This window comes from Psammomys obesus, unplaced genomic scaffold (assembly GCF_907164565.1).
Source record: "Psammomys obesus unplaced genomic scaffold, mPsaObe1.curated_primary_1811, whole genome shotgun sequence".
NCBI classification, from domain to species: Eukaryota; Metazoa; Chordata; class Mammalia; order Rodentia; family Muridae; genus Psammomys; species Psammomys obesus.
In genome coordinates, this window is record NW_026592510.1 from 10,697,632 (window position 1) to 10,710,297 (window position 12,666).

Sequence of the window (12,666 nt, forward strand, 5' to 3'; positions counted from 1 at the left end):
AGTCAAAGAAGGAGAGTCCTCCTTAGGTCAAAACAAAACAAAAACAAAAACAAGGGCTGCATGTTATAAACAATAAAGAGATCATTATAAACAATAATGATCGAATGGATAAACATCTCTGAAGTTTCTCTATACATTTTTTTGTTTAACTTTGGGTTTGTTGTTGTTTGTTTGTGGCAGAACTGGAGGTTCAATCCCAACCCCGTACATAAACATTTTGTCAAACTTTCTACTACTGAACCATATGCCATGCCTTGCTTTTACTTTTTGGGACAAAGCATCACTAAGTTGCCCAGGCTGGCCCTGAAGTCACTCCACAACCCTGAACAGGATGAACTTTCAATCTTCCTGCTTCTGCTTCCCTCATAGCTGAGGTTACAGACTTCTGCTACTAGATTCTGTTTATGTCTAGGGTCTCAGTAAGCAGTCTCAAACTTCATCACCCTCATTTACGTATGGCAATATGTCACGGCTTGAATAAAAGTGGCCCCCGTAGGCCATAGAGAATGGTGCTATTAGGAAGTGTGGCTTTGTTGGAGTAGGTGTAGCCTCGGACGAAGTGTGTTACCTGGGAATGGCGGTGAAGTTTCAGAAACTCAAGCCAGGCCCAGTGTTTCCCCTCTCCCTGCTGCCTTCAGATCCAGATCCAGAACTCTTAGCTACCTCTCCAGGACCATGTCTGCCTGTGTGTGGCCATGCTTCCCTCCGTGATGGTAAAGGACTAAAACCTCTAAACTAATAAGCCAGCCTCTATTAAATGTTTTTTTCTTTATAAGTGTTGCTGTATGGTGTCTCTTCACAGCAGTAGGACACTGAACTGAGGTGTAAGATATGAGGCCTGAACTCAAGAGCCTAGCAGAGAGGAGGGCCTCTTGGGAGCCTTTTACGGTTGACTGTTTTGTTACAAAGTTATGGAGCTTGTAGTTAATAATAGAAATACCAAGCCAGCCATGCTTCTGGTCAAGTGTGAAGAGTCTGATAAATACGGGATTTTGATGGTAATTCCAAATTCATGCATTTTCCCTTTGCTTCTAGGTAGGTCAGACATTTTAAGCAAAGAGGTAGGAACAAAGCCACAGATTTGTTACCCTGGTAGGAATCTTGCCTGCTGCAGAATGCAATCGGGGATATTGAAATAAATACATAAAAACTGTTTCTGAACTTGAAGCAAGCAGACTGTCCTGGAGGCCCCCAAGCCCTAGTTCTGCTTTAATCTTTTCTTCCACAGAGGAGGACTGGGATCAAGGCTCAAAACAGAGGTATCCAGACTCAGTGAATGAGATGCCTGGGGCTGGGGCAGCAGGGAACAGGAATCTGGTCTGTGCTTCTTTAAGAGCTGTCTTTCAATTCTAAGGTACCCCTGTACTCTACTTCCTGGGAGCAGCACTTCCCGGAAGTCCCTCCCACTCAACCTTCCCACTCTCCATGAGATGGGCATGCTGTTCCTGAGGATGGCCAATTGCCGAGGAGGAGCCTGGGTGAGATGGACACAGAACTCCTGCTCATATGTGAGAAGCGCAGGTCCCTTCTTTTAGCAGTTGGAATTCAGGGGCGGTGACTATATGAATGAAACTGCGCTGCCATCATTCTCCCCAGTAGCTCATACATAGATGTCCCATGTCCTAACGACAGTTAAGAGACCCTTGGCATAAAAAACACAGTCAACATTTATTGTGGAACCACCAAAATATTTCTTTAGAAGAATATCTCTAAAATTATCTAGGAAAAAAATAAAACCTGACAACAGATACTCGATGGGATGTGTGTGTGTGTGTGTGTGTGTGTGTGTGTGTGTGTGATTTTAAATGACATACAAAACAAAAGGGAAGGTTAACAGGCCTGTACTAAGTGTCCTTGGAGAAGTTATTTAACTTGCCTGGACTCAATCTCCGTAACGGCAAAAATGTGAATGGTAACATGCATGACCTTTCAGAGTGGTTGTGAAGACTGAGTGAGGAAATGCACACCAGGAGGCTGGTGCGGAGGGACTGCTCAGTGAGAGCTGGCTGCCATGTTCTTCAGTTTGTAGTTATTACTACTGGTCCGGGAGGCCAAACCCGGGGCCTCATAAAAACTGAGCTCACTGCCGGCCCCCTGAGCTATACCCCAGTGCCTGGAACATTTTTTATTTATCCTCCACCAGATGTAATTTGCTCAATGGCAATCCCAAGAGACGGGATTAAGACAGAACAAAGTAAGTTTTCCAGCCCACACTTGGGCGTAACAGGGAAATAGCTGCACTCCAAGGGAGATAAGGAAACAGCCATAATAATTGGCTGGGCTATTTCTCCTTTGGAGAAATTGCCCAGTCATTTAGAAATGTGCTCTGTCTTATAAACGTGAGTGATGAAACTGATAATCTTTCCCCTCCTCTCTGGAGGGAAGCCGTGGCGCCCAAGTGGATACACACACCTGATGAGGATTCCAGTCGCTGTCAAAGATGACCACCGTGTCCGCGGCCTGAAGATTTAAGCCCAGGCCCCCAGCTCGCGTGCTCAGCAAGAAGATGAAATACTGGGACCCAGGTTCATTGAATTTCTTCAGCAAGGCAGCACGATCTTCAGACTTGGTGGTGCCTGAGGGGGTAAGAAAAATAAATTTGCCAATTAATTCCTGTCTGAAAAAAAAAAGGGGGGGGGGAACTAGACAAAAATGCCTACTTCCTTGAAAAATACATCCACACTCCTGTTTGCACTGGTGACATAATGGTCGGGGTTTCTGTAGTTTTGGAAGGAGCTTGAAGCATTTTGCCATTACAAAGAAGAAAGACAAGAGTGTTTATACTCTTCTGAACATTTATACTATTCTAGAACATTCTTACTCTAAGACGTAATGAACACATTTCCTGGACTTATTTCTGAGCCTAAAAATAACAAATAATTTTTAAAAGCCATATATATGTGTGTGTGTGTGTGTGTGTGTGTGTGTGTGTGTGTGTACACTCACATGATTAAAAACAGTGATTATAGTGGTTTAAAGCAACTTTCCTGAGAGGCATTAGAACAAGGTCTTATTTATCCCAGGAGAATTAAAAGAAAAAGCTGCTTTCCTGCCTTAGCAGTTAGACTGCTACTAAGGATAGGATGTTAAAGCCATCAACGTGAAGGGGGCAGTTTCCATCTTGAAGACCTGAAGTCACAATACCTGAAAGCAAACCTCAGTGTTTCTGAGCCTAACTGGCAGCTCTTTTGGGTTAAAAGATGCTCAAACAAACAGCAAGCCACAGAGCAGGCTGGCTGATGCCTGGGCAGTCATTATACTAGAGAGCTTGGAAGAGTACAGACACAGAGCGATCATTAGTCCCGGAATGTGACGCTCACTTGTGGGCACACCTGTGTTCCACTCTGGCCATCTGGAGCACATTTAGCCGGCCTCCTCCTAGAATGTACCGTGGAGGGACAACACGAAAATCCACCAGCACTCCACCTGAATGTACTCTGCTAGGGAAGTGGATGCTGGATTCCGAACAGGCTGATGGGGAAAAATCTAAGTATGTTACATGATACTCCTTGGCTGGCTGCTGTACAAATGTTATTCCTACGAGTTGCTCTTTTTCTTTCTTTCTTTCTTTCTTTCTTTCTTTCTTTCTTTCTTTCTTTCCTCCCTCCCTCCCTCCCTCCCTCCTTCCTTCCTTCCTTCCTTCCTTCCTTTCTTTTTTTAGGATGAAAATATAGCACAATTTATTTCAGAGGATTAAAACATTTAACTGACTCCAGCTAAAGGAATCAGGTTACACACTAGGGTCAAGTTCCCAAACTTGGGGGATCTGTTTTCCACATTTAGTAAAAAATAATGAGCATCCTCAGGAGGAAAGAGAATCAATCTCCCCAATGTAGCAAGTGGGGATTAGGAGCGAGGGTCTGGTGCTCTCCTCCTATAAAAAGGCAATGTTCTTCAGACTTGTCTTACTTTCTAAATGAGATTTTTTTTTTTTTTTAAGTGAAATGCTCAAATCCTTCCAGGGGGACCTCCAGGAATCCAGACTTGGGGCTGGGGTGGTTTACTGATGGGTCTGAAACATGTAAATCTTTTTTTAATCATTATTTTCAGAACTGGCTTGCTGAGGTTAGAGCAGACCGTTTGTCCACGATGCTAACAGGGGGCACGTTTTGTTTTGCAGAAGACCTTCTCTATACAGCCTTTGCAGGTGCAATCTTCTACGCAGGGGAAAAAAATGTTGACATTTGTCTCACAGGTCTCTTTAGAGGCTCCTGTCCATTAAATGAGTCACACAGTGAGTAACAAAACAGCATCATACAGAAGTGTGTGGCAGAGCAAAGCTGCCTGCCTTGTGACTAGGACACACAAAAAGCATAAGGGAAGGGCATGTCCCCAGTGACCCAGCGACTTCCCACTAGGCCCCATGTCTTACAGGTTCAGCTACCTCCCAGGACTGACAGGTTCAGCTACCTCCCAGGGACCAAGCATTTAAACACACAGGACTTTGGAGGAAACAGAAGATCTAAACTATAGCACTTATTCCTCCATAAATGTTAAATTCTCTATGAAAATCACACCCACCTTTTAGTTAGTGATAGAGGGGATTGAACCCAGGACCTTGCACATGGTAGGTAAGCACTCTATGACTGAGCTACAACCCAAGTCCTGAAGAACTCCCTAACCTTGTGCTTGATCTGCAGCTTAAGCTTGCTCCAGGTACACTCTGTCTTTCAATATACTTGTATGTAAGTAATGCCTGTTGCAGTATTAACAACCACTCACAAGGTTTGATCATTCACATGTTTATACTCTGCCTTAAAAGGAAGAGCCAAAAATCCAAGAAAAATCCTTCTAAAATAGGGAGAGGAAGAATAATGGCATTGGTTCATTTCACAGCCCAGCACAGCAACTGGGCTCCTAGGTACTCCGAGGATATGGCCTTCAACAGTTTCAATCACTGAAAAATAATCTGGTAAGATGAGACTAGAAGCAACTGGGAAATATGCCTATCTAGCATGAAATAACCTCAAGTGCAAAACAGAGCACCGAAAAATAACCGTATCAACATTACTTAGTTAAAGGAGTCCTGGGGCTCTCCACCAGAGACTTCAGGCAAACGGATCAACTATGGTTCTTGGGGGTACTTAAACTATTAGGAGGAAGAGAGAAAGGGAGAGAGAGAGAGAGAGAGAGAGCTAGAGATCTGACATATTTTAAAAATGAACAAATGACAATATCCCATCACTTTCCATGCAGAGTTACAGCACTTCCTGTGAGAGGATTCAGAATTTCCTGGCTTGTCAATTCCATTGGCAGACACTAGCACAGGGTCTCTGATGCTCGTCAGCAACCTCTTCAGCACGGCTGGAGGAGACCCAGACTGGCCAGTAAGAGTTCATCCGAAGGCAAGTGCTCCTCACTGCAGGTGCCGCGGCATGGGATTTAACATGCTCGGCACCGGCGTCAAATCTGATGGTGTGTCAGACTCTGATGGAGGACATAACCCGTTCCGGGAACACAACAGCAAGGAGCACTTGTGTTGAAAACTACGGAGTCTGCCAGAAGGAACACATGGAACACATTGCTAGGCTGCCACGGCTGCTAATTTTTCACTGAGTTTTGGCTGTCTTAGGAAATTTCATCTTCTGGATGAAACTTCATCATTTGCTCTCACCGAAGTGGGGCGGGGAGCAAAAGCATATCCCGTGACAACAATGGGATAGTAGCTAAACCTATCCGTGCACTTCCAGTCTTTGTAGAAAAATATTTGCTTAGCTTCTAGCAAGAGACTTTTCTTCCTGATGCCAAAGTTGAGATGTCAAACTTGGCAACGAAAATCTGAGGACATTTTGTGGCCTGGATGATGGGCGTGTGGGTGCGGATGGAAGGGTGTGTGCCAGCACGGCCGCGTGTACAACGCTCTCCCCTCGCAAACGAGTGGCTGCTGCTTACAGACAGCAGGGAAAGCCTGTCCGGGCACCACAGTCCCTATGGCCCACTTTCACACAACTTTGTTTCTCCTGAAAGCAGAACAGTGCGCTGCCCAGTTGTGTGGCTAAGCTCACCGCCTCCATCGGCATGCTCTGATGGACGAGGCGACTAGATTTCAAAGATGGAGTCATTTCCCTGGCCGTGCTCAAACCAAGCATTTCTGGCACTAGATAGTCCAAGTTAGAGCCTGATTTCACACACAGCTCAGCTCTGCGTCTGGTTCTTCTAAATGGAGGTTGTGCAGACAGGGACAAAAGGCATTTGTTGAGAAAATTAACAATGCCCAGGAAGTTTTTCCCTTTCCCCTTTATCCTGCATGTAGGAGTTGCCCCCTTACCTAAATTAGCTGTCATGGCTGTTATCATATATAGACAATAAGAACAGCAACAAAGATTTAAAAATAACTCTTTGGTGTTGGCAAGCAAATACACGAGAGATTGGAGATCACTTCTTGGCATTTTTTTTTTAAATGTTAAATGTTGTAAGTGCGCACTGTGCCCCAGTGTGTGCATATCACGTGTGTATACTCCCCATGAACAGGCACTGGAATCCTCAACACTGGAGTTACAGGTGGTTGTAAGCTGCCCTGTGAGTGCTGGGAACTCAATCCAGCAAGCTCTCTTAATTGAGGAGCCATCTTTCCAGCTCTTTGTCAGTTTCATAGTTTGAAATATTCCCAGGGTATAAAAAAAAAAAAAGTGACAGGAAGTAGCAAAAGTGGTCAGGCTAGCAAGGTGGCTAGCAACCTGCAACCCAGAGAAATTAGGGGAGGCACCGACAGTGGGAGAAAGGGTGCCACTCCAAGAGAAAAGAAAAACACTCAGATTTGACAACAGAGAGAGACTGTATGGTTAAGACTACCAGGACCATGCATTCATGTCGACTTGACCATTCATCAATTGACAACTTTGGAAGGGTGAAGAGGCTTAAAATCATCAGGTATCTGATGTCACAACTAGCTTTAAATAAGACTAGAAAGCTAAGGTTAAGACTTCAAGAAGGAGGCCGTACAGAAAATGAACCTAAACACTAAAGTAAAGAAATACTTGCCAACTGCATTTGGTTTATTTCTAATTAACCATGTATAAAGGGGAGGTGGGGTACATCGGATTGAAAATAGCCCCAAACCTTCTAATGGAGTATAAATTTTAATTTCCCTCTCATTTAATAATGACATTATACTGCATCAGATAACGTAATAGTTATCAGGAAGACTGGGCTCTCTGCACCCAAGGTCAAGTACATCCTGCACCTATGCCTACTCTTATCCCTTCACAACACTTCTTAACCACATTATCCATCATCAGACTTTGAAAATCTGAAATACTATTGCTAGTATCTAACTTATCCATGTAATTTAGGGACTACCCCTAAAGGCATATTTGCTTTTACTAATATTTGCTTATTAAAGTGATATCCTAATTTCATTCCTTTTTTTTTTCTCTCTCTCTCCTTTTTCTTCTTTTGGAGACGGGGTCTCACTATGGGTGCCTGGCTAGCCTGCAACAGGCAGGCCTTGAACTCACAGAGATCCACCAGTCTCTGTCTCCTGAGTGCTGGCATGAAAGGTACGCTCTACCAGGCCCAGTCAATTTCATTCTTAAGTTTAGCCAACTTCCTTAAATAGTTTTTGTGTTGCTAGTTTGTGTCAACTTGACAAGAGCTAGAGGCATTTGGGAAGAGGTAACCTCCACTGAGAAAATGTCCCTACCTGACTGGCCTGTGGGCAAGCCTGTGAGGCATTTTCTTGATCGCTGAGTTAAGTAGAAGGAGCCAGCTCAGTGTGGGCACTGCCAACCCTGAGGACGCGTGGTCCTGAGACTGAGCAGAAAGCAAACTGAGCAAGCCAGTGAGAAGTGTTCCTCCGTGTGTTCCACGAGAGTTATAAGATGAAATAAACCCTTTCCTCTCTGAGTTGCTTTTGGTTATAGTGATTTATCACAGCAATGGAAACCATGACTGAGACAGTTTGCAGCACTCAGGAAGCAATGAAGTCTCATCTCTTAACAAGGTGGCCTGAACCTATGACACAGGCTTCAATGACAAACTCGTAAATGAACTACTACTACTTTGTCACTGAATAAAGGAGTCACCGAGTGTGTCCCTTAAGATATGTCTTCTCTGAAAAGGAGACAAAGGCTGGTCAGCAGACTCCATGGCACAAGAAGTTGAGACTAAAAGCCAGGGGTCAAGCACTTCTGCTCTGTTCAACCACGGTGCTCATACAGGACTCTGAATCTGTGTTGATACGTACACAGGATAAACAACTGTGAAAATCATGTCAATGAGGTGAACGGCGTCAGAAGACATAAACTTGCCATCCAGTAGACCCACAGCCAGCAGCCTGAAGGCCAAACTTCTCAGTGTTATTTCTCCTTTTTGACAGAGATTGGGGCTCAGGGCCCATGGCCCCTTTGCTTTTGGTAGTGTGGTGTGAGTCCAGTGCCTCCCGCACTTACCATCAAGGCGCAGGTAAAGGAAGTTCCGAAAAGCAAAGTAATCCTCCATGATGGTCATGAGTGACGTCATCTGGCAGAAAAGCAGCACGCGGTGGTTAGTTGCTCTCAATTTGGGCAGAATACGATCAAGTAGCTCAAACTTTCCTGAGGCCCGATACAGCTCAGCCCTGAACCCAAAAACGCAAAACAAGAAGACAGTATTACTGCTGTCTTCTTGAAAGATCCAGAAGAGCTTAGCTTTTCAGATAGAGCCTTTATATAGTAAGCATTCAATAAGGAACTGTGGATGAATGAATGAAGGGATATCAGCTCCTAAGCCATGCCTGTGTTAAATGAGGGGGAAAAAAGCCATCCATACAAAACCCATGTATATATAATAAACACACACACCCATATATATCATGAGCATGCTATATATGTATATGCCAGATGCCCAGAAGAAAAGGGAACCCATCCACACCCCTAAGATGCATTATGATGTGCCATCAAATTAACAGTACACTGGCGATCCACTCAAATACTTTTTGAGCCCCTACTGTGTACCAACACAGTGTGGGCAGGCATATAAAGTCTATAAAGTAAAGCAGAAAGTGACAGCGAGAATTCAGAGTGCGTCAACACTGACAGATCCTTTCAGAAATGAGGTCTTACTGAAGCACAGCCATGCCCATGCATTTCTGTCTGTCTGATACCATCCTACACTAACCATGTCGACCAGGTATCTGTGATCTTCAAAAGTGAAAATGTTTCCTATCTGGCTCTTTACCAATAAAGCTTGCCAATCATTGACTTAAGTGTGTGTGTGGTCAGTGACTTCCCTGGAGAGTGAACACTCTAGTTAAAACCTGAAACATTGAGTGAAAAGACACTTAGGTGAGAAATGAGGGCATGCACATAGAGAGAAGAAGATTGCCAAGGAAAGGAAAACACATGTGCACGGGCCCTGCAGAGTTCAGGAAGCCTGGAACCCCTCACAAATTGGGGCCAAGTCATGGTGAGTGTAGTGTAACCTAAGCACCAGTGAGGGGAGAGCAGGCCCGGAGGGCAGACTGGAGAGGTGAGGGAAGGAAGCAGGTATTGGGGAGCTCTCTACTGACTGTTCTGGATTTCAATGCAATGGGCAGCCACTGATGTGTTGTAAACAGTGGTGTGACCTTGAGTGACCTGTTTCACTGGGTTGCCATGGGCACCATGGGAGAGTCAGGGAAGAATAAGGTCCTGGTTTGCTGCAGGCGCATGAGACAAAACATGACGGGAGAAGAGGGCCAATTCCTTGGTAAGGAGGAAGGATGAAGTAGGGCCTTCTGCCACAGGAAACCTTTTGTTTTCAAATTCAACAGTGTTGCATAATACTGAAATTTACTTCCAGGGTTGAAACGGTTTGAAATAATCACCCATGTGCACGTGTTCAACAACAGTGAAAATACATCAAGGGGTAGCAGAACTTGTGCCATGGTGCATTTTGTTCGTAACATCCATTTTCACGTTTGATTTCCTGTTGTTGATCACTTACACTGAGACCTGTCCTTCAGTGGCTCACCCTGTACCCCTGACCATGCTGGAGGAAGCAGGAGCTGCCTTAACGCCCAGGGGACAATTGAAGCAAGGACTGAAAAGAGGCAATTAGCCCTAATCCTGATCCTGAGGACCCTGCCTGCCTCTGGGATCCAGCAAGGATCCCACATATTCTAATAATTCATCTCTCCTGGGGTGAGACACAAGATGTTCTGCATAGAATAAGCTCCATTGTTTCTCTGCAGCAAGGTGTGGCTCCATCCTATGTCCATGCTAACAACAAAAGCTTTCTTGGATCATATTTCAGAAACTGACTGTAAAACTGAACGTTCACTTACGGCACATGAGACATTTTCTTTCAGGCATTTGAATGCTAAACATCCATAGGAAATTAGTAAGAAAAACTATACTTTCGGTTAGCAGTCACCCCACTCAGTGACTGAAACATTTTTAGAATGTGAAACCACTGGTAAGTCCCTTAAACGAGATCTGTGTCCTTTGAATAGACGTTTGCTAAGGGCACGCTTAAATTTATGCCAGGAAAGTACAAAGGGATGCTGCTATCATTTCATTTAGCAACTTCTGTCCCTCTGCAGGGGAGCAAGGAGGCTTAAAGGAGGCTGACAGTGTGTAGTTGCAGGATAGAAAGAATTTAGGCCAATAACAATGCATCTTGAAAGAGAGGGGAAAAAAAAAAGGAGATTTACCCATTGATGACCCCATTCGAATAGCCCAGGTGTTCAGCAAAGGATTCCTTTAAGAGAGCAGAAAGTGATTTTAATATGTAATCATTAACTGCCTGTTTTCTCTAGTATTTCTAGAACATAGTCAAAGCGAATCAAGTGGTCACCGAAGAGGCGAGCACTCATTGCAGAGCAAATCAGAAACTCATGTCTCTGAGGTCACCTTTTGTCCCATCGTAAAGACATCCCTGGCATAGCAGTCTTTGCTTTGGACTCCCTGATATCAGGTCAGCTCACTGGCCCAGCACAACTCAAGATTAGCTCAGCGCCTGAGCATGCATTGGCCAGGAGCTGAACCTCGAACTCTTTCTGGGGACCCACCCACAAGCTCACAGTCCAAGGTACAGGCAGGGTTTAATATAAGCTGGCCCACAATCATCATGTAAGCACAAACGTAACCTAACAATTGGAAATAATAGAAATAATGGCAATATAGCATTCACTGAGCCTGTAGGCCTCCCTTTTCTCTTGACAAGTAAAACACCTTGAACCAACTAGATCTTCAAGGTCCAGCTTCCGCCCTTAGAGCACAGAACTTAATTACTTAATTCCCTTTTTACTGAAAAAGAGGAAGACATACTTGACTGTTTTTGTGCTTTCCCTTCGTCCTCTTGATAGAAAGGGAAACTACCTGGGGGGTGCAGGGCAAGTCACTCCTCCCATTCAGTCGCCCCTAGGCTCCTTACTCCCCTCTACATCCAGTCACCGGAAGCTTTTCCTCCAGAGAGAAAAGTTCATGCCCTCACAAGTCAGGGTGGGTCCCAGCCCCTCCGAGCACTGTCCTATGGTAAAAAAATGACTTAGCTGAACAATGAACAAAACTGTACTCTACCTGCTAGCACGCCAATGACCCTCTCACAGATGGCATCCCTTTCTAGTTTTTTCAGCTCCCATTCCTGGCTCCAAGCAAGGAAGGAACTACTAAAGCAGTTGCATATATCTATAGACTGGTGAGATTAGGCATCATGCCATCCTTTAAAACACCCAGCTTTGGGGCATGGCGGTATGCTCCTCTAGTCTCAGGTATTTGGGAGGCTGAGGTATACACACACACACACACACACACACACACACACACACACAAAGACTGAGAATATTTGACCAATGTGGGCCACACAGAGAGGCCCCTGCTCAAAATAAAACACAGCTTTCATTTCTCAGGTATGAAGGTCCCCAAGGAGATGACAAGCCCTGTCTCAACACTGGGGTTGCGAAATTATTTGGTATCAATACACGGTTGTGTGGAAGACAACACAAAACAGAACACAGACAAACATACACAGCATCTTGGACCCATTGCAGCCAAAGACTCAGTAACAGCTGCAGGCTCTGGATTCTAGAAGCTTCCTCAAAACTGTTACATTAAAAAGCCCCAGTATACCCTATCTGTCTACTGACATCGGCCTAAAGTCCAAACAAACAGATGCCAGTGAGCATCCACCACCCCACCACCCCATTCTTCTCTCTGAAGCTGCAGATACTGAGAGAGAGGGACAAACCCCAATTCTTCCTCAAGCAGCTCGTAAGATGCAACTTCATAATTGCTACATCCCCACAATCCTTTATGAGTAAGAGTAACATTTCTCAAAATGGTTTTCAGGAATAGGTGACCAGTCACGCTGTCACAACCCAAGCATTTCAGCATTAGAAATTATTTCCTATGCTGTCCCACGCCCTATCCCAGCACACTCGCAGCAGTAGCAAAATGCACCTTCCATCTATTTGACGTGATTTGTTTTTATTTTTGTTTTTTACGAGCTGCTCCATGTGTTCTATCCTTAGTGTTGATCCAAGAGGCTAGAGAAAAGGCCCACAGTTAAGAGCACTGGGTGCTCCTCCAGAGGATTCCCAGAATCCACAGAGAAGCTTATAACCATCTGTATCACCAGGTCCAGGGCATCTATGATGACCTCCATGAGCACCAGGAATACAAGTGATGCACACACAGACAGGCCAGAAAAAACACTCACAAACACACATGTAATTTAAAAAAATGTAAAGGTTGATTCATCTGCCAG

The 12,666-nt window shown here is 44.7% G+C and overlaps 1 protein-coding gene across 4 annotated transcripts in view; it reads right to left on the reverse strand.

The window, feature by feature from the left end:
• Positions 1-12,666, reverse strand: part of Smarca2 (SWI/SNF related, matrix associated, actin dependent regulator of chromatin, subfamily a, member 2) — a 118,664-nt gene that overhangs the window by 16,867 nt on the left and 89,131 nt on the right. For all 4 annotated transcript variants that reach the window (XM_055613779.1, XM_055613781.1, XM_055613782.1 and 1 more), the window contains exons 22-24: positions 10,613-10,659; positions 8,391-8,557; positions 2,413-2,576 (exon numbers count right to left, since the gene is read on the reverse strand). In XM_055613779.1, coding sequence (XP_055469754.1) covers positions 2,413-2,576; positions 8,391-8,557; positions 10,613-10,659 — 378 coding nt within the window. The remainder of the gene's footprint in view (positions 1-2,412; positions 2,577-8,390; positions 8,558-10,612; positions 10,660-12,666) is intronic.